At 34.1% G+C, this 22,148-nt stretch overlaps 1 protein-coding gene across 2 annotated transcripts; it reads right to left on the bottom strand.

Annotated features, from left to right (window-relative positions):
• Positions 1 to 13,265: 13,265 nt before the first annotated feature.
• Positions 13,266 to 21,219, bottom strand: LOC143257221 (uncharacterized). Of its 2 annotated transcripts, none has more exons than XM_076515630.1 (3): positions 17,416 to 21,219; positions 16,845 to 16,934; positions 13,266 to 13,381 (listed from the first exon to the last, which is right to left on the bottom strand). In XM_076515630.1, the coding sequence occupies exons 1-3, from the start codon at positions 17,573 to 17,575 to the stop codon at positions 13,329 to 13,331; spliced, it is 303 nt and encodes a 100-aa protein (XP_076371745.1). In that variant the 5' UTR covers positions 17,576 to 21,219; the 3' UTR covers positions 13,266 to 13,328. The 2 variants fall into 2 exon arrangements, with proteins under 2 accessions (XP_076371745.1, XP_076371747.1); XM_076515632.1 differs by lacking the exon at positions 13,266 to 13,381 and having other exon boundaries at positions 14,461 to 16,934; positions 17,416 to 17,541; positions 17,861 to 21,219.
• Positions 21,220 to 22,148: the final 929 nt, after the last annotated feature.

Raw genomic sequence — 22,148 nt, 5'->3', positions numbered from 1 at the left:
GTAACTTACCAATACCTTGAATATTTTGAGTTAAAGCTATGTCAAGGTATAAACTGTAGAATATTTAACTATTTTTAAGTATTTTTGTGTCTGTTTTAAAGATAAATTTACAAATCTTTTATCTGTTTTAGCTCCTAATCAGTTTATGAAAACCTAAACATTCCATACCACTACTGTTTTGAACACTATTATTTGATTTCCAGCGTTTGAGGCAAAATCTCTAATTTTAAACAATACAATCTCAATTTTAAGTTCTAATTCAGTCTTATTTCAGGGGAATAGTTACCAAGTTTAAATCATTGTCAAGCATTAAGAAAGTAATACAGACTGTGAACGAAAGAATGGTAAAGCTAAAGTAATGTATTCCACTGAGTGAAATGAGTTTATCAGAGCAGATGTTTAACTCATTACAATATTCCTCAGTCATCGAACACCTAACGATGGTTTACCTGATGGAAACGTTGATGTATAAAGATTTGGCTGCAAAGTTGAAAATGGAGCGACACGAACAGATTTCGTCTGATTTAAGCCTAATGCGAAACGTTCAACTAAGTACAGAAGGAGGCAAAAGGTTTCCATCTGATGTAGGCCTAGTGCGGAAACGTAATGTTCAAGTAAGATAATGTCGAGATGACTGTCTTTGTTGATAAGACGTTTAAAAAAGTTACAACCATAAGGACAAGACTTGTACATCAAGGTTACCTTAAAATATAAGGGATCAACTTTTAATTTTAAAGGGATCTCTTACAATAATAACTGACAGAAAGGACAACGAAGTATTGAATAATAAAGTTTTAATACGGTAAGAGGAAATAAACTATTAAATTATTGATAAAGTTATCACAAGCTTTATATGGTAACAGCAACAGACCGCCAAAGTATATATATATCTTACATTAGATTCACATTTCTAGTTCTTTATTGGTTAAGATAGTGCAATGAACGAGGAATGCAATCAGCAACATCGCTGCTCATCTGTTATTTCTAAGTTATACTGTATTGTGACGAAAGTACTTTAGAATACAGGCTACGCAGCGCGTGGCTTTGAAGGTCGATGAAATGGTCGTTACGCACGTTCTGTAACAGTTTTGTCTATTCATTGATTTCACTGCTACCACACTCTTTACCAGCTGTCCTCTCCTGCTTAGTTTAGGACGTACTCACTTTCAGCTTGTTTAGTTTAGATGCTCAGAACAGTTTACAAGAAGTTATAAATTAAGATAATGGTCATGAATGCAATTATACAGACATAAAATACATCTTTGTTTGTGTGTATACCTTTTGTTCTGTAATAAAAATACCTATAATTATTATAAGTAACTACCAATTAGTTTACGTATTTCTGAAGCTAGGGTTAAAGAACATAAAGCTAAAGAATTCCCCATCAGATGTCGCTTTCTTCAGTATGTTCGAAAAGCGTTTGTCTCAACGTTTTGAAACTTCCATCATGCTGCCTGATCTCAAAACTTGAAGAACGTGAAATAATGGCACCAGTTGACTATATTGCAAAACGCTGAAGTCAACTTGAGTACATGTGCTTTTCCTTAAATTCCAGGCTCAATCCCATTTTAGCTTCAATTCGTTTTCACGTCATTTAAAAGCCACAATTACCCTACAAATCTTATATCCACTGTTTAGTGATCGCGAAAATTGCCTTAACAGACGGCACTTTAAATGTTAACAGCCGATGGTGTTATTCCGCACCATATAACACAACAGAGGAAAAGCAATTCCAATGTTATGACATAAAGTTCGACCCGTCACGTGACGCTTTCCACTCTTTTGAGTCTTCCTCTCATAACATGGATGGAGATCAGTCGTCCGACGACATTTTATTAAAATTATAAAAAAGTGGTGAAAGGATATAATCTCCACCTCACGTCTATAAATCAAGTCGTAGTGACATTTATTTGAATTAGAAACTCGGAATCGTACATTTTATATAAGATGTTTATAGTTATCACTTGTGTACGAAGTGAAGCAAAACCGTGTTAAGACTCAATGTAAGGATGTGTTTCCTACACGTCGATAAAATTTTATAATGTGTTCGAACATTGACTAAATGAATCTTGTTTATAACATAGCAATACTTCTACTGCGATTTCCTTGTCACATTCACCCCTGACTAGAACCACCTCCTTCAACTACTTCCTTGTCACATTCACCCCTGACTAGAACCACCTCCTTCAACTACTTCTTTGTCACATTCACCCCTGACTAGAACCACCTCCTTCAACTACTTCCTTGTCACATTCACCCCTGACTAGAACCACCTCCTTCAACTACTTCCTTGTCACATTCACCCGTGACTAGAACCACCTCCTTCAACTACTTCCTTGCCATATTAACCTCTGACTGAAACCACTTCTTCAAGATAGACTGATTTAAACTATTTTTTCCACTAATTCCGTGCAACATTAACGTCTGGTTTAACATACCTCCTTCACTAGTTCCGTGCGCCATTAACGTCTGGTTTAACATACCTCCTCCACTAGTTTCTTGCGACATTAACGTCTGGTTTAACATACCTCCTCCACTAGTTCCTTGCGATGTTAACGTCTGGTTTAACATACCTCCTCCACTAGTTTCTTGCGGCATTAACGTCTGGTTTAACATACCTCCTCCACTAGTTTCTTGCGACGTTAACGTCTGGTTTAACATACCTCCTCCACTAGTTTCTTGCGACATTAACGTCTGGTTTAACATACCTCCTCCACTAGTTTCTTGCGACGTTAACGTCTGGTTTAACATACCTCCTCCACTAGTTTCTTGCGGCATTAACGTCTGGTTTAACATACCTCCTCCACTAGTTCCTTGCGACGTTAACGTCTGGTTTAACATACTTCCTCCACTAGGTCCTTGCCACATTAACGTCTGATTAAAACTACTTCCTACAGCTAGATCCTTGCTATATGTTCCGGCATGAGCAGGTGGTTAGGGCGCTTGACTCGCAATATGTGGATCGCAGGTTCGAATCCCCGTCACAGCAAGCATGGTCGTCCTTTTAGCCATGGGAGCATTCTAATGTTCCGGTCAATACCACTATTTGTTGGTAAAAGGGTAACCCAAGAGCTGGCGGTTAGTGGTGATGACTAACTGCCTTTCCTCTGGTCTCACTACTAAATGAGGGACGGCTAGCACAGATAGCCCTTGTGTAGCTTTGAGCGAAATTAAAAAAGAAACAAACAATTCTTGCCACATTAACATCTGGTTTAAACTACTTCCTTCAGGTAGTTCCTTGCCATATTAAACTCTAACTAAACCAAATCTAACGGTTAATTTCCTGCCACATTAATTATATAGATTTAACGTTTACACATCACGACAATAATTATTTAATCAGCTGGTCATCATTTAACCATAGTTGGTCACATTTACACACACAAAAGTTATCACAATGGAAATGTTACATCTACACACACAACTTTAGTCACTATGAAACGTTACATCTACATACACAACTTTAGTCACTATGAAACGTTACATCTACACACACAACGTTAGTCACTATGAAACGTTACATCTACACACACAACTTTAGTCACTATGAAACGTTACATCTACACACACAACTTTAGTCTCTATGAAACGTTACATCTACACACACAACTTTAATCACTATGAGACGTTACATCTACACACACAACTTTAGTCTCTATGAAACGTTACATCTACACACACAACTTTAATCACTATGAAACGTTACATCTACACACACAACTTTAGTCACTATGAAACGTTACATCTACACACACAACTTTAGTCTCTATGAAACGTTACATCTACACACACAACTTTAGTCACTATGAAACGTAACATCTACACACACAACTTTAGTCTCTATGAAACGTTACATCTACACACACAACTTTAATCACTATGAAACGTAACATCTACACACACAACTTTAGTCTCTATGAGACGTTACATCTACACACACAACTTTAATCACTATGAAACGTTACATCTACACACACAACTTTAGTCACTATGAAACGTTACATCTACACACACAACTTTAGTCACTATGAAACGTTACATCTACACACACAACTTTAGTCACTATGAAACGTTACATCTACACACACAACTTTAGTCACTATGAAACGTTACATCTACACACACAACGTTGGTCACTATGAGAAACGTTACATCTACACACACAACTTTAGTCACTATGAAACGTTACATCTACACACACAACTTTAGTCACTATGAAACGTTACATCTACACACACAACGTTATTCACTATGAAACGTTACATCTACACACACAACTTTAGTCACTATGACATCTACACACACAACTTTAGTCACTATGAAACGTAACATTACATCTACACACTACTTTGGTCACTATGAAACGTTACATTTACACACACAACGTTAGTCTCTATGAAACGTTACATCTACACACACACTTTAATCACTATGAGCGTTACATCTACACACACAACTTTAGTCACTATGAGCGTTACATCTACACACACAAACTTTAGTCACTATGTCATCTACACACACAACTTTAGTCTCTATGAAACGTTACATCTACACACACTTTAACTGTCTCTATGAAACGTCACTACACACACAACTTTAGTCACTATGAAACGTTACATCTACACACACAACTTTAGTCTCTATGAAACGTGGCGTTACATTTGGTCTCTATGAGCGTTACATCTACACACACAGCTTTAATCACATCTACACACACAACTTTAGTCACTATGAAACGTTACATCTACACACATCACACTTTAGTCTCTATGAAACGTTCACTATGAAACGTTACATCTACACACACAACTTTGGTCACTATGAGAAACGTTACATCTACACACACAACTTTAGTCACTTTAGTCACTATGAGTAACATCTACACACACACAACTTTAGTCACTATGAAACGTTACATCTACACACACAACTTTAGTCTCTATGAAACGTTACATCTACACACACAACTTTAGGTCACTATGAGAAACGTTACATCTACACACACAATGAAACGTTTGGTCACTATGAGCGTTACATCTACACACAACTTTGGTCACTATGAAACGTTACATTGTCACTATGAAACGTAACATCTACACACACAACTTTAGTCTCTATGAAACGTTACATCTACACACACAACTTTAGTCACTATGAAACGTTACATCTACACACACAACTTTAGTCTCTATGAAACGTAACATCTACACACACAACTTTAGTCACTATGAAACGTAACATCTACACACACAACGTTAGTCACTATGAAACGTAACATCTACACACACAACTTCGGTCTCTATGAAACGTTACATCTACACACACAACTTTGGTCACTATGAAACGTTACATCTACACACACAACTTTAGTCTCTATGAGACGTTACATCTACACACACAACTTTAATCACTATGAAACGTTACATCTACACACACAACTTTAGTCTCTATGAAACGTTACATCTACACACACAACTTTAATCACTATGAGCGTAACATCTACACACACACAACGTTGGTCACTATGAAACGTAACATCTACACACACAACTTTAGTCTCTATGAAACGTTACATCTACACACACAACTTTAGGTCTCTATGAAACGTTACTATGAAACGTTACATCTACACACACAACTTTAGTCTCTATGAAACGTTACATCTACACACACAACTTTAGTCACTATGAAACGTAACATCTACACACACAACTTTAGTCACTATGAAACGTAACATCTACACACACAACTTTAGTCTCTATGAAACGTTACATCTACACACACAACTTTAGTCACTATGAAACGTTACATCTACACACACAACTTTAGTCTCTATGAAACGTAACATCTACACACACAACTTTAGTCACTATGAAACGTAACATCTACACACACAACTGATCATTATAGATCGTTATCTAAATAAAACTGTGTGTTGAGATGTTAAATTAGAGTATACATTAATGACATAACTGTGTGTTGAGATGTTAGATTAGAGTATACATTAATGACATAACTGTGTGTTGAGATGTTAGATTAGAGTATACATTAATGACATAACTGTGTGTTGAGATGTTAGATTACATTAATGACATTTTTGTAAGAGTGTGTCTAATAGAAAGTTTTTACAAGAATGTATGAAACAAAGACCGAAATAAAACAAAACAAAACCCGAGGAAGCTTTCAAAACCTTATAGAATGTGATAGTTTAATGATTTTTATAGAAAGTTTCTTTATGGTGTAAATTCGTGTTACGACGAAACTTTACCCATAATGCTCAAATTATCTGGACTGGGCTGTTTGTATTCATGAACTGGAAGCCATCATTGGTTGAAACTGCTTTACATGATTTATCGTCACGATAGCTCACAGGAGACAGTGAATAGAGTAAAGCCATTAAGAGGTGATTAATTAAATCATACGCGAGTTCAGACACGATATTAAGAAATCAAAACTGAATAAGAGCTAACTATTTCTGGATGTGATGTGCTTTTATTTAAATGTAATTATGTTAACATGACACAGGTGATCTTAACCTATTTTAAACTAGAACTTGAAGCGTTTGGAATAACCTTACTAAACGGTAAGAATTATAAAATTTATTAGTTTTACCTGTCTTTTGTTTCACTTAACTTTATAAACCGATTGTTTACATTGTGGTTTACTAATACATTCTACAAATTTATCTTTAATTTCTCACCACAACATCAAGTATTTCACATTACCCGCTGACCACAGTCATGTCGTAACAGTAGAATACATCATTTATTCACGACCGTGATGTACCAGGTCATCCCATATGTAATGTCTGAAAATTTAATACAGAAAGTGCATCATTATTTCTGTCGTTATAGAAGACTTTAATGACTAAAATATATAGTAGGACGTGTATAAAAATGTTCAGACAAATAAAAGAAACTAACCAAACTCCACCTTTTCATATCATTAATCAAATAAACCATTATGAAGATGGATGTGTCTGAGGAGCACATTAGACATACAATGCTTTATGAGTTTAAAAAAGGTAATGGTGCAGCAGAAACTATACGAAACATTCAAGGTGTTTATGTTGAGGAGTCTTTGAATGAAAGAAAATGTCGAAGGTGGTTTTAGAAGTTCAGATAAGATGACTACAACTTAAGTGATGTGTCACGTTCAGGTCGTTCTGTTGAGTTTAATGATGACTTGCTGCTGGCTGCACTTGATGAAAATTGTGCTGTAATAGTTGAAAAACTACACTGAAGCTTAATTCAATCCATTCAACAGTTCACCATCATCTGCAACAGCTTGGAAAGGTATCAAACTTGGAAAGTGGGTCCCCCATGATTTGACGAAGCTAACGTTAGAGCAGGAGTGGACATTTGTACTTCTCTGCACTCTCGTGAATGTAACATACCTTTTTTTTGGGACAGGTTAGTGACTGGAGATGAAAAATGAATATTTTATAAAAATGTTAAACGATGCAGACATAGGCTTAGTGCAGGTAAACTGGCTAAAGCACAATCCAAAATGGACCTTCACCCTAGGAAAGTCTTGTTAAGTGTTTGGTGGGATATTATTGGTGTGATCCACCTTGAGTTGCTGCCATTGTCAACAGTTAGAGCGCTTGAATGTTGCACTGAAAGAAAAGAATCCTGCTTTAATCAATCGCAAATGTGTTGCGTTACACCAGGATAATGCACGGCTCCATACAACAAGGATCACATCTACAAAGATAGAAGAGCTAGACTGGGAAAAACTTCCACATCCTCCTTATTCTCCAGATCTTGCCACATCTGATTATTATCTATTCCAAAGTTTGCAGATCCATCTTGATGTAAAAGAGCTTGGAACACATGAAGATGTCTAAACTACCCTCTCTACATTCTTTTTCTCCAAACCCAAAGAATTTTATAGAAATGACATTCAGAAATTTGTGAATCGTTGGCAGGAAGTAATTAATAATAATGGAACTCACATTATTGATTAAATAACATTAAAAGCGTTTGAAATCTTTTCTGATATTCTAAACCTAAAGTCAGACATTACTTAAGGGATGCTCTGATATTTAATATTTAATATAATGGTAAATCCTTGTTCGTGTAGCAACAGGTTTCACCAGCATCCTGATTATAGGTAGTAACATCCTATGTTATACTTATTTACGATTACTCACACGTACATAGTGGTAAAGGTTTCAGCTTTGAAAGAAGTAAGGTCTTTATTGTATCTTTTAACTTGAAATGTCACAAAAGGAAACGATATACTTATCATTTTCAATTGTTTTTTGGGCTTTTCGTAAAGCAACTTTTCACCAACAGGATTTTAATCATTGTTTCCACAATTTCCAGTTTGTTCCTGTTGGGCTATTTTGCTCTCTTCCATTTGTTTTAGAGCAAAGCCACATTGGACTAGCTACTATGTTCATCACAGAATCGAAACTCGCATTATAGCGTTATAAGTCTATATACTTAACACTGTCTCATCGGAAGATTATTCCTTTTCATTGAAATATCTTTAAAAGATTATTCTAGTTTTTCTCAAAGAAAGAAAGTTTATCTTCGAATAAAACGTTAGCGATGTTTTTGGCCATAATCCCAATAATATATTATGAGGTTTAGCCAGCTTAAGGTAATAATTCAAAATAATTCTTATCATGAAAGTATAATAAAACAACAGGAAAAACAATAAAATAAACATAACAAATATTCTAACTCATAATGACAGTAACACCACATTAAAAGATAGAATAGAGTAAAACTTACTTACAGTATACATAATAAACTCTTTAATGGTTTTCTTCATGCACTATATGTATAAAAACAATAAACAAAACAGTTAACCGATTAACAAAATTGGGTTAAAACGATTCCTTGGGCACAAAAAGACAAATCAAATTAATGATACCAAACATGGTTTTTTCCATTAGTAAGATAAATAACGGTTCTTGAAATTCTTCATTTGTCAAATGTGGTGTACTTCATCGTCTGATCAATAAAAGTACTTGGTTAACAAAACTATCCAGTCAACAAAAATGTATTAAACAGAATATTACTCCGTCTATAATGAAAATACTATGACATAGCTAACAAAACAGAAATAAAACGTTTTATAAATGAACCAGATGGCTTCTGGGACGGCTGGGAAAGATTGATACCATGAGTAGAAAAGGTTACACAGAGTGGATGACAGCCCTCGCGAGGGAGCGAATAACGACGTTTTAATTAACTTTCACTACCACGTGGTTTTCGCGTGCTGTTTTAACGAGGATAAATTAGTCGACTGAGATGAAGCTAGAAACACTAGATCATTAATATCGATATATTCTTAATTCATGATCGTTTCATAGCCAAAAAAAAATCTTGCATAATTTTGGCCCTTGGTTTTTAGGTAATCGTTATTCGTGGAGTTTCAAAGCTGTTTGTTTAACTTGTGTATTTATAATTCACTGTTTCTCTGTAGTTTAATTTAGTTTTTGGTTTCAAAGCTGTTTGATTTAATTTGTGTATTAATAATTCACTATTTCTCTGTAGTTTAATTTAGTTTTTGGTTTAAAAACTGTTTGATTTAATTTGTGTATTTATAATTCACTATTTCTCTGTAGTTTAATTTAGTTTTTGGTTTCAAATCTGTTTGATTTAACTTGCGTATTTATAATTTACTATTTCTCTGTAGTTTAATTTAGTTTTTGGTTTCAAAACTGTTTGATTTAACTTGTGTATTTATAATTCACTATTTCTCTGTAGTTTAATTTAGTTTTTGGTTTCAAAACTGTTTGATTTAACTTGTGTATTTATAATTCACTGTTTCTCTGTAGTTTAATTTAGTTTTTGGTTTCAAAGCTGTTTGATTTAATTTGTGTATTTATAATTTACTATTTCTCTGTAGTTTAATTTAGTTTTTGGTTTCAAAGCTGTTTGATTTAACTTGTATATTTATAATTCACTATTTCTCTGTATTTTAAATTTAGTTTGTGTTACCCTCCGCCCCTCTTGGCGACACTTTTTGTTCGCTTGTTTCTTTTTGAGCACAAAAAAGCACAATGATCCATCTACCTTGCCCACCACAAATAATAAAACTCGGTTTCAGCTGGGTCACTAGGAGGGGTCACATTTACTGACCAGGAAATTGATCGTCATTGCTTGCTGTAAGCAACGAAAAGTAAAAAGAATTGGATTATTTCAGCTGGGTCACTAGGAGGGGTCACATTTACTGACCAAGAAATTAATCGTCATTGCTTGCTGTAAGCAACAAGAAGTAAAAAGAGCTGGATTATTCAGAAGCAACAACCAATCATAATTGAGCAGGTTTCGTGAAGTATTAAGTATATCTAACTAGAATGTATCTCCCGCGGAAAATTAAGCGGTGCAGAAAGACAAAAATTTTCTGACCTAAAAGAAAAACTGAAATTTTGGTTTCACTTGTAATGATCATAACAATAGATTAAGCGTCGTCTCTCTTACCGGTTATATTTTTGGGTAGCACATTTTAGGATATCAAAGCGAGCTATATACAGTATAAATTACATCGCGTTTAATTAATCGTTCAAAATAAAATCGAAAATTTTATAAACCTCCATCAACTTAGCAACAGATGTCGCTTTTTCACTGGTGAAAACAATATTTAGATTATCTTTTTCTTCACAAAGGATAATTGAGTTTTGTTTTTGTTGTTTGCTGTTTGTGTCGCGTATTATTGTTGTAGATTTTATAATTCATAAGTAAAAGATAATAAAGTTAATGGGTAAAATTAAAAATAATTGAAGCTTAAAATAATGATAAATATACTCAATAATTACAACAAGTTAAACTTCTTTCAACAAATTAATCAACGACACAAGCCAAAAATTAACAAAATGACTCACCTTAAGAGTGGTTCAAGTTGACACAAAATTACATTAATTTACAACAGTTTAGCTAAAATACAGTTTCTTTTAGTGCTGAATTTATGAAGCGTAATTTAATGAAAATATCATTTCTCTCTCTATCCTCATTAATACCATCCCATTATCTTTATCCTTAACAATACCATCCTTATATCTTTGTCTTTATTTATATCATTCCTCTATCTTTATCCTTATTAATACCATTCATTTTTCTTTATCCTTATTAATACCATTCCTCTATCTTTATCCTTATTAATACCATCCCTATATCTTTATCCTGATTAATACCATTCATATATCTTTATCCTTATTAATACCATTCCTCTATGTTTATCTTTATTAATATCATCCCTATATCTTTATCCTTATTAACACCATTTCTCTATCTTTATCCTTATCAATATCATCCCTATAATTTTATCCTTATTTATACCATTCCTCCATCTTTATCCTTATTAATATCATCCCTATATCTATATCCTTATTAATATCATCCCTATATCTTTATCCTTATTATCGTCCTCTATCTTTATCTCTATATCCCTCCGTCTTTGTCCTATCATCCCTATATCTTTGTCCTTATTATTATCATCCCTATATCTATTCCTATCCTCCGTCTTTATCCTTATTAATATCATCCCTATATCTTTATCCTTTTTAATATCATCCCTATATCTTTATCCTTATTAATACCATTCCTCCATCTTTATTTTTATTAATATCATTCCTATATCTTTATTCTTATTAATATAATCCCTATATCTTTATTTTTATTAATATCATTCCTCTATCTTTATCCTTATTAATATCATTCCTCCTACTTTATCCTGGTTCATCAATCTTTCTCCTTCTTTGTTCTGGTTTATACAGTTCTTTAACTCTCTTCGTTCTGACTCACCCAATCTTTCTCTTTTTGTCCTCATTAAACTAGTCCATTTCTCTTTGTCCTAGTCAGTGCAGTCCTTTTCTCTTTGTTTTCATATATTCAATCCTTCTATCTTTGGCCTGACTCATCGAATTCTTTTCTCTTTGTACTCATATATTCAATTCTTCCTCCTATTTTTCCTGACTGTTTTGACAAAATTACCATCTCTAAACAATTAAACGACTTTTTTGGTTTCAGATTTAAGACTCCTTTGTATTTGAGGCAGTAAAAAATAAATATCAGGATGCATTATTGATTGCATAGTTTTGTTCCCAAGTGCTGTATTAGTTTACTACATCAACGATAAAAGATGTGACGCCATAAGTTAATTTCTTACCCCTTTTACGTGCACCCGAATACAAAGAACCTTTGTATTACTTGATCCTATAAAGCTGCGTCCTTAATGTTATCTAATTACATCAAACGAGCTTTGGGGTATATCGAGTCAATTCATAGCACTAGATAATAAATCAGTTCAGTTATTAGACTGACAAATGTGTATGATCTGTATTCCAAATATATAAATATATATATATGTGTGTGAGTTATTTGTATTATCCAATCATGGAAGAGGTATATATGTGTGTGTGTGTGTGTATTAATTGCATTCTATATATATGATTATATTAATTGTCATGGTGTTTAAGGTTTAGTTCAACTGTCGTCTAGAGTGATCCTATTTTCACGTGATAACCCCTTGAATTTATTTTGTGATCAATATTTATTGATAATCAAATAAATTGTATTCATTTTATCGTTTTATTAGTCATGTATGATATTTTTGTAATGCCTTTCGCTGTGGGTGAAATAAGTTTATTCTCCTTAAAGACGGTGAAATCGATTTCCATCCTTAATTTTACCCGTCAGATGGCGCTTTGAACATAATTATATAAATACTATCTTTTTCGAAATGTTTCATGATTCTGTGAATACCGAGCTTCACACTAACTTGTATTAGTTACTTAGAAATCTTATCAAAAATGCTGTTACTCTTAACCGATTTTTTTATATGCACGTCAGATGGCGCTCAAAGCATAAAGTTTAAAAATGAAACCGTTTCTCGTCCATCTTGAAATAGCTTCTCAAAATCTATTGTTCTTTTTGTGACTTGTTAAACCAATAGAATATAACTATCTTACGTTTGTGCACCATGATATATTGCATCACAACTCCAACTAACCGACTTCCGAATAGCACTAAATATACTAACTCTTCCAAAACAGCTCGCAGAACCTACAGACATGCTTTCATCTCTTGTAGACATTTTGAACTGTGTATTAAGTTAACGTTTACCGGCTTTAGCAGTTATATGAAATTAACTAAAGTTTAGCTTAAACATTATTATGAATCATGAAATGAAAACATCATACTTACTTCTACTTAACCTAACCGTAGTTAAACTTTAAACAAACTGGATTATTGGCCAACAATCACAATATCTTTCGAGTTCAGAAAAAATTAACAAACAACAAGACAGTAGGAAAGAAGTTTTGTTTGTTCTTTTTTTTAGCAGAAAGATACACAATAGACAATCGGAACCTAGATTTTAAGCCTTCTTTTAGTAATGTCAATCGTCCCTCTTACCTCTGACCCTAGGGAATAAAATGAATAACAATCAGTTGTTAATAAAGTATCATGGTAATTGCTTAAACAAATTACAGGTTTAAACATAAGTTATGAATGCCATCTAGCGAGAAAAGTTTTATTGAATACGTACTTAGCATAGGTGGTGCTATCTCATGAAATATGTTGTACAAAATGCACCCCCAAACAGAGTAATGCTATCGAGTAAAATAAATTGTATAAAATACACTTTAGACATAAGTAGTGTCATCTAGTAAGAGAACTTGTAAAGAATACACCTCGAGCATGGTTTCAAGCGTTGTATGTTCGCAGATATACCGTTGTATCACTAGGGGGCTATCTTATGAGATAAATTACATAAAAAAACACTTTAAGCATACAGTAGGTAATTCCATCTACTTAAATATGTCGCATAATATACACATTAACCATTTGTTGTTGTATCTACAGAGCGTCGAAAAGTCTGGAACCATACGGGATTTGTATCTTTTATTAATTTTAAATACACAACTGACTACGGTAGTGTCAAAGTACCAGATGGTCGAGTTAAACTAGTTTCGAATTACAAGGACAGAACATAGCTGTATAATTCGTTGAAGTGCCTATGATTTTAGACTTTTCCCTGTAGGGAAATAAGTCGAATAAAATAAACATTAAACACAGGCACTGTCTACTAGTGAGATAACCTCTATAAAATATACATCAAACGGTAGTTATGGTATTTAGCGAACTAATTTGTTTAAAAAAACACTTCACCAATATATGTGGTATCGCGAACTAGTTATATCAGATAATTTTAAACATTTGTGCTGCCATCTAGTGAACGCATCTTGCTATTTATTTGAAAATTGTTATTTTGATGTTTCACTTAACAGCGCTCGTTGTGACAGACCTCAGCATATTTTAAATGTTTCTTTCCGTAACTGATTTTCCTTGAGGTGAATATTACAATGATCCAGTCTTTCATATTTGTACATATATATTTATACATATAATTTACTATTACCTGTATTACATTAGGCGATTATTCAACTGTGACAAGATAATTATGTAAAAATATTTTTTTTATTATAAACGTATGCCAGCCAAGTTGTAAATAAACACAATGTAAAAATGTAAATGACATATTTATTTATATGTACAATATTAATACCAAACAGTCAAGTAAAGTAGAACAAAATGAAAAGGAAGGACTACATTTAAAACAGCAAATCTAAATATTTGACTAATATTAGCTTGTTATAAACAAAAATAAAAAAATCTTTTCTAATCGCAAGGATCTCCAGAGTACAGGCTATAATGTGGGATATATAATCATCCTAGGTCTTGGAGGTGACTGAACAGGTAGGACCAACATTGTGGTGGGAATACACCGTCTATCAGTCTTAACCTTCGTTCGCCAGTCTTACGTGAAGAATAATTAAACAACAAAATAACCTGTATCTTGGGGATGCTTTCGATTACTGCAGTGTTTCTGATTTGTGTTTGAGCTTGTTTTTGTTTATAACAAATTATATATATATATATATAAAATGTTACACGCAATAAATGTGTTCGCGAAAAATCGCCCATTCCATTTTTAATAGAGAAATCCATAGAGACTAAAAATCCGCTTTGATTCAATCCAACTGTAGGCCATACGATAAATAAATAATTATTTTTATCATCCCTATTTTGGTCGTTGTGTGTGGATAGTTAATCTGAATAGAAATTAGAGATTAACATACGTTAAGCCATCATATACGTCACAGGGGAGTGTTGGATGACCCTCTTCGTAAAAGCTGTTCTTGTTTTACGATTATCGTTATACAATGAAACACGTTCAATCATCAACAATACAGCTGTTTCCCTGTTTGAAAGTTTTGGTATCATAGCATATTATTAATGGTAAGAATAGAACCCGAGATCAGATCTTCTCTAGGAGTGTTATGAGACAAAGCTACCACGTAACTGATCGTCAAAAACAATTTGAAAATATATATTAATACGAACTTTTAAGTGAAAGTGAGAAAAGAATGTATAATAATAAGTCGCCCTAACTATATCTAAATGTTAAGGCCTTTCGCCCAATAATACCAAGGGTCGTCAGGCCAACCGGAATGTAACAGGCAGAGAAGTGGGTGCGAGGCTATTTAAATTGGAAAGTTTTTGGACAACAAATGTTTCTCTGTGAACTACTATTTCATATTTTGTAAGTTGTTTTATTTATATCATCAGTCATTACAATTAAAACAAGAAATATTTAAGTACCACATTATTTATTTATTTATTTTAACACATTATATTAGTATTACTAGCAGAAATTCCGACCTACTGGCAGCTATTTGTATTAACAATTGCTATTCGTTGTATTCAAGCCTCGTTGAAAAAATTTATAAAATTCGGATATTTTCAGTTCTAGTATAAGTAATACAAGTCATGTTCTTGTTGTGAGTAGAGTACGTTATTTAGAAGTGTTGAATAAGTAGTTGTTATACACACCGTAGTTATTTTTAAGTCTGAATCGTGAATACTCAAAGCGTGAAATATTTTATGAATTTTTGTTTGTGGTGTCATTTTATTTAATCTTACAGTCACATACATAGATACGTGTATACATGCAATGCTCATTAAAGTATTATTTACTTTAAATAACAATTAGCGAAATTAATCTATACACATGAGGTTGCATTGGGGTTCGATTATAAACATCAAATTACTTATACTTGGTGTAGGACAAGAGAAAAACATATTTTAGGGCAACAAAAACAAACAAATACAAGCTTTATTAGAGTATTAACGGTCATAATGGACAAAGGTCTAGATGATTGGTTGATTCACAGGAATTTTGTATTAAGAAAAGCCGTCAGTCAAGTGTTAAAAATTTACTACCTCCCTCTAGTGGCTGTTAAATACGTCAAATATAAAAGATACAATAGCTTATTATTTCAGTCGTCTTACAATAAACTCCGTTTTAATAAACTATTTGTTCCCCAGTGGCTGAAGGCTAAGCTTACGTTCTTACAGAACTTTCTATAAAAACAATACTAGTCTAGTAGAGTTAATAGTAATTATGCCACCTAGAGGCCGACCGTAAATATATAGATAATACACACAGCTTTCAGAGTAAGTCTTTCAATTTGTATATCTGCATTCTTAATTGTCTTCCTACATTTTTATCTATCATTTTATTGTTTTCTGGTATAATAACATTATATAACTAACATATCCTTTGAATAACGTTGTATATTAAGTTAAAGGGTAACATTTCCCGTCTGGGTCATGAGATTCTCCAGAGATTCTCCTTTTCGGACAGTACTGATCGTATGAACGTTATCACTTCTCCCATTGTGTCACGGTGAACAATTGTACCGTCTTAATACCGGACAGGTAATTTTACTTCCACCGTTTCGAAGAACGTTGCTTGTGTAAAAGAGAAGCATTTCGCCACTCCTTTTACAAAAACAACACATTCTGATTGTTTAAACTTACATGAAAATAACGGCTGTTCCGGAGTCCCGAGATATAATTCCATGTCCTTTCCGTTCAACTGGAAATCGTCACGGTCAACTAATCTCAGCACTGAAAAAAAAGAACAAATAGCGTTTATTATTTGTCTTACAGTAAACAATTTATACTCAAATAGCAAGTTATTAATCACGTTGAATCGTGTTTTATCTACATTAAATTATTATAAGTAATTTAAACAAGAAACATTCAATCTTGAAAAACCGGAGCGAACTCCAGCTTCGGAAACCAATTTCTGATCATTTTCTTCAAAGCTTCAACCTTTTGTGCTTTTAGCGGTTCCGGATCAAATATTAACATTAAAATCAAACTCACGTCTTCTTCGATACGACGTTCTAATATATACACTATACACTCGGTAAAAAATAAATATTTCAACATTTCTTTTTTCAATTCAAGGAGGAATAAACATTGAAAACATTAATCACTTAAACCACATAACACTCAAACTTAAACCTGAACGTTTTGTGTGTTTCACAGATTAATCATCTGGCGAAATGTTAGGAGTTTTGTTATCTTATTTAGATTCTCCTACCTGGTTTAGCTTCCACACCAAGTGAGACGGTTGACGTTAGCAGGTGTTTTATTTTGCCCACTAAAGACGTATTTTTGGAGATTGGATAACTCATCTTCAGAACGAGGTGTATCTCTTGTATAACCACTGAAAACAAAATGTTACATGAAATTTGCAGCATGCATCAAGAGGTATTGTTAGCATCTCGTGTTCAGCCAATCAGAAGCGAGTAATTTCCTGATTGGTTACCTGTAGATTAGGTGTCGCTCGAACACAGTGTAAACACTTCTATAGTAATATCTGTTGATTAATTAATGTTTCTCGTAGCTAAAGTCTCTGTTAATTGATATTTGTGTAAGCTAACGTATCTGTTAATTAAGTAATATGGGTGTGTAAGCTGTTATTTAATTATTTTTTTCTGTGAGTTAAAGGAACTGTTAATTAATATTTGTTTGAGCTAAAATACCTGTTGGTCGCGGGTTCGAATCCCCTTCGCACCAAACATGCTCGCCCTTTCAGCCTTGGGGGCGTTATAATGTTACGGTCAATCCCACTATTCGTTGGTAAAAGAATAGCCCAAGAGTTGGCGGTGGATGGTGATGACTAGCTGCCTTCTCTCTAGTCTGCTAAATTATGGACGGCTAGAGCAGATAGCCCTTGTATAGATTTGCGCGAAATTCAAAAATAAAAAAAACACAAAAATAACTGTTAGTGTTTGTATGAGTCATCTACACGCAGCCATCTCAGACTAAATGTTTAAACAACTTGAATGAACGTATCAGAAAGCAACACACAACTTGAATTAAAGTATCAGTAAAACATTACACAACTTGAATATTTTATAGCTCACAACACACAACTCGAATGAACGTATCAAAAACAGCACACAACTTGAATTAAAGTATCAGAAAGCAACACACGACTTGAAAGAACATATCAGAAGATGACAGAGAACTCGAATTATTGTTCGAATCACTTAAGCAAAACTATTTTCTGTCTACATACTAAACACGATTTAAAAATTAGCAATCTGTAACAGAATTGGACAGTACACCTGAATACACGTGGTAGTAATCGTCCATCTGGTTTAGTACACATGAATGCACGTGGTAGTAATCATTTACCTTGTTTTAACTTTAGGGCTAGTAATTATACAGTAAACTTTGCAACGTCCCCACAAAGTTGATGTCTCTCACTGAAAGGTGATGATATTCACGCGCCATTATAATTTGTTACGCCCTCTGTTTTATCTTCGTTTGTACTCACGTGACAAGAGTTTTATAGAATATACAGGTAATAATATCCGTGCATACTATTTCCACTCATATACGGGATTTAGATGGGCCGGAAAATTCGTTAAAATAAACACACGTATCTTGTTCTTTGCCGCCCTCTAGTAACGAAAAATAATGTTTAGATGAACGTTTTTATTTCATTTTCTTAAGCTAATATACAAGAAATTAAACACACAAAACTGGTATAATAGGTTTCACACTCTAGCTTCTGCTAAATATTTAGATCATACCAGCAACCAACGTCAATGTTATTTTTGTTTTGTTTGAAATTTTGAGTTTAATCCCTGTGTGTTCAGAGATTATGAAAGTTACTTTTACCTCACGAGATAGATCGATGATTTGTTTCAAACTGGACAGATAATATGGTCATGCACAGGTAGCAGGTGACACTATTGCTGGACAACCGCCCATTGGACTTATGCTAATAATAGGTCATTTGTTGACAACTCTTCTAACCTTTTAGAACAACATATTTTAATTTTTCTTTCTCGTTTGTTTCGCCCGTTGAAAACTGACCACCACATACACACTTTTCTCGGATGACTTATAAACAGGTCTCTGTTCGAACCTTCTTTTGCTACCTAAATTACTTATTTATTAAAAGGATGTCTTTCTTCTTGACCAGATGTATCGAAAACCTTTAAACTATGTCAAATATAGACAATCTATAGCACAGAAAGACTTTCACATGTTGGTTTGTTTATCTTGGTGTTAAAGATAAAGCTACGTAATGAGCTATCTATACTATGTCCACCACGAGTAACGAAACTAGGTTCCTAGTGTTATAAGCCCTTAGACTTACTGCTGAGCCACTGAGAGACAATACGTTCAACAAATATAACCGTGGAGATAACTTTTGTCTTAACGACACGTTTTTGATTATTCTGACAAACTGTAGAGATAACTTATATCTTAATGAAACGTTTTGGATTATTCTGACAAATTGTAGAGATAATTTACAGTAATGTGAAAAAGTTAGGATACCCTATGAAAGCCTATGTATTTTTGTAACATTTTTGGATATATAGATATTTAATCTCAATTTTAACAATACTAAACAATTAAAACTGAAGAAAAGACTTTTCAAGATCTTCTGTAAATGTAATTCTACAAAAATGCATATTCTAACTGAGGAAAAAGTTTGGACACCCCCACATTTATTCCCACTTAAAATGGTTCAACTCACACACAGGTGTGTCACACCAGGTGCACTGATTAGAAGATCGTTACTCTGCATTTTGAATGAGGCTTGCCCTATTTAAACCTCAGACATTTAGTTTGGTATGCTCCTGACTGTTGAAGTGAGAGTGAGCACCATGGTGAGAGCAAAGGAGCTGTCTGAGGCCTTCAGAAAAAAATTGTAGCAGCTTATGAATCTGGTAAGGGATTTAAAAAGATCCCAAAGGATTTTGAAATAAGCTATTCCACTGTCCGGAAAATAGTCAACAAGTGAAGGGCTTTCAAAACAACTGCTAATATGCCCAGATGGCCTGGTCCTCCAAGCAAGCTCACCCCGAGAGCAGACCGCAAGATGCTAAAAAAGGTCTCCAAACACCCTAACACGTTATCACGGGACCTACAGTAGAACTTCTGGAATAATGTTCTTTGGACAGATGAGCCCAAAATCCAATTATTTGGACACCAGAACAGAGGACATGTTTGGCGTAAACCAAATACAATATTCCAGGGAAAGAACCTCATACCAACTGTGAAGCATGGAAGTAGTAGTGTCATGGTTTGGGGCTGCTTTGCTGCAGCTGGACCTGGAAAGCTCACAATCATAGAATCAACCATGAATTCTACTGTGTATAAGAGGGTGCTTGAGGATCATGTTAAACCATCTTTAAGAAAATTAAAGCTGAAGCGAAACTGGACCCTGCAACACAATAATGACCCAAAACATACCCAAAACTAAGAAATGGAGAGTCCTGGAATAGCCGAGTCAAAACCCAGATCTTAATCTCATTGAGATTCTGTGGAGTGACTTAAAACGGGCTGTACATGCACGAAACCCCCTCAAACACCTCACAGCTGACAAAATTCTGCATTGAGGAGTGAGGCAAACTTTCTTCAGACCGATGTCAGAGACTGGTAGATGGTTACAAGAAGCATCTCACTGCAGTTATTTCAGCCAAAGGGGGTAACACTAGCTATTAGGGGGTAGGGTGTCCTAACTTTTCCTCAGTTAGAATATGCATTTTTGTAGAATTACATTTACAGAAGATCTTCCGTCTGCCTTCCCTCTAGTCAATTAGGTTAAAATTAATGACAACAATTTATAAGCTCTTCGCAAAAAGGATGGAAGAAACACTCATTTTATACCATCTGGACATTATAGTGTATATTTCTCAACTATCTACTTTGAAGTACTTCCTAATCTGGTGAAGTTCTTGTGAAGACAGTAGTACAGCAGAATTTACAAGTTCTAACTGTTAAATATACTTCAGTTAATGTAAAAAATAAACATCAGGTTACGTTAAAATCGTTTATATTTTTATTTCTACATTACAGACATCTTTGGTCTGTACGTTTAGGCCCGGCATGGCCAAGCGTGTTAAGGCGAGTACTTCGAAATCTGAGGGTCGTGGGTTTGCATCCCCGTCGCGCCAAACGTGCTCGCTTTTTCAGCCGTGGGGGAGTTATAATGTAACGGTCAATCCCTCTATTCGTTGGTAAAAGAATAGCCCAAGATGACTAGCTACCTTTTCTATAGTCTTACACTGCTAAATTAGGGACGGCTAGCGCAAATAGCTTCGAGTAGCTTCACACGAAATTCAAAAACAAACTGTACGTTTAGGATTCTTTCCCATAAGTAGCTCAGAGATCTGATAGATTGTAATGCTAAAATCGGGTTTCGATACCTGCGACTGACAGAGGGCACGGAGGACATTATATTAGTTTTTATTTAACAGGAAATAAAATCACGTAAAATGTGTTATTGTTACTTCCTTAATTTTAACCAATTTATTCTCCATAAATTTCAAAACTAGTTTTAGTTTATACAACACATGACAGATGGCAGCACTTAACACTTTAATACATTTTACGTAATGTATATGCGTGTGCACAATTTAAATGTTTTTTATTTAGCCTTGTTCGATTTTAATATCAAGTCATTCAAAACTGAGGTTCCTCGATCTTTAAATTACATTTTAAACCTATCCATTAAATTTAGATTTTGTATCCGCTGAAATTCTTTAAATTCCTTAGGAGTATTTCTAATATACTGCAAATCACAATGAGAAGGACTCGTTATTTTACGTTTGTTTGTTTTTTTAATTTCGCACAAAGCTACTCGAAGGCTATCTGCGCTAGCCGTCCCTAATTTAGCAGTGTAAGACTAGAGGGAAGGCAGCTAGTCATCACCACCCACCGCCAACTCTTGGGCTACTCTAACCAACGAATAGTAGGGTTGACCATCACATTATAACTCCCCCACGGCTGAAAAAGCGAGCATGT

This window comes from Tachypleus tridentatus, chromosome 7 (genome assembly GCF_004210375.1).
Source record: "Tachypleus tridentatus isolate NWPU-2018 chromosome 7, ASM421037v1, whole genome shotgun sequence".
Classification (NCBI taxonomy): Eukaryota; Metazoa; Arthropoda; class Merostomata; order Xiphosura; family Limulidae; genus Tachypleus; species Tachypleus tridentatus.
This window is presented reverse-complemented; position numbering and strand designations above follow the sequence as displayed.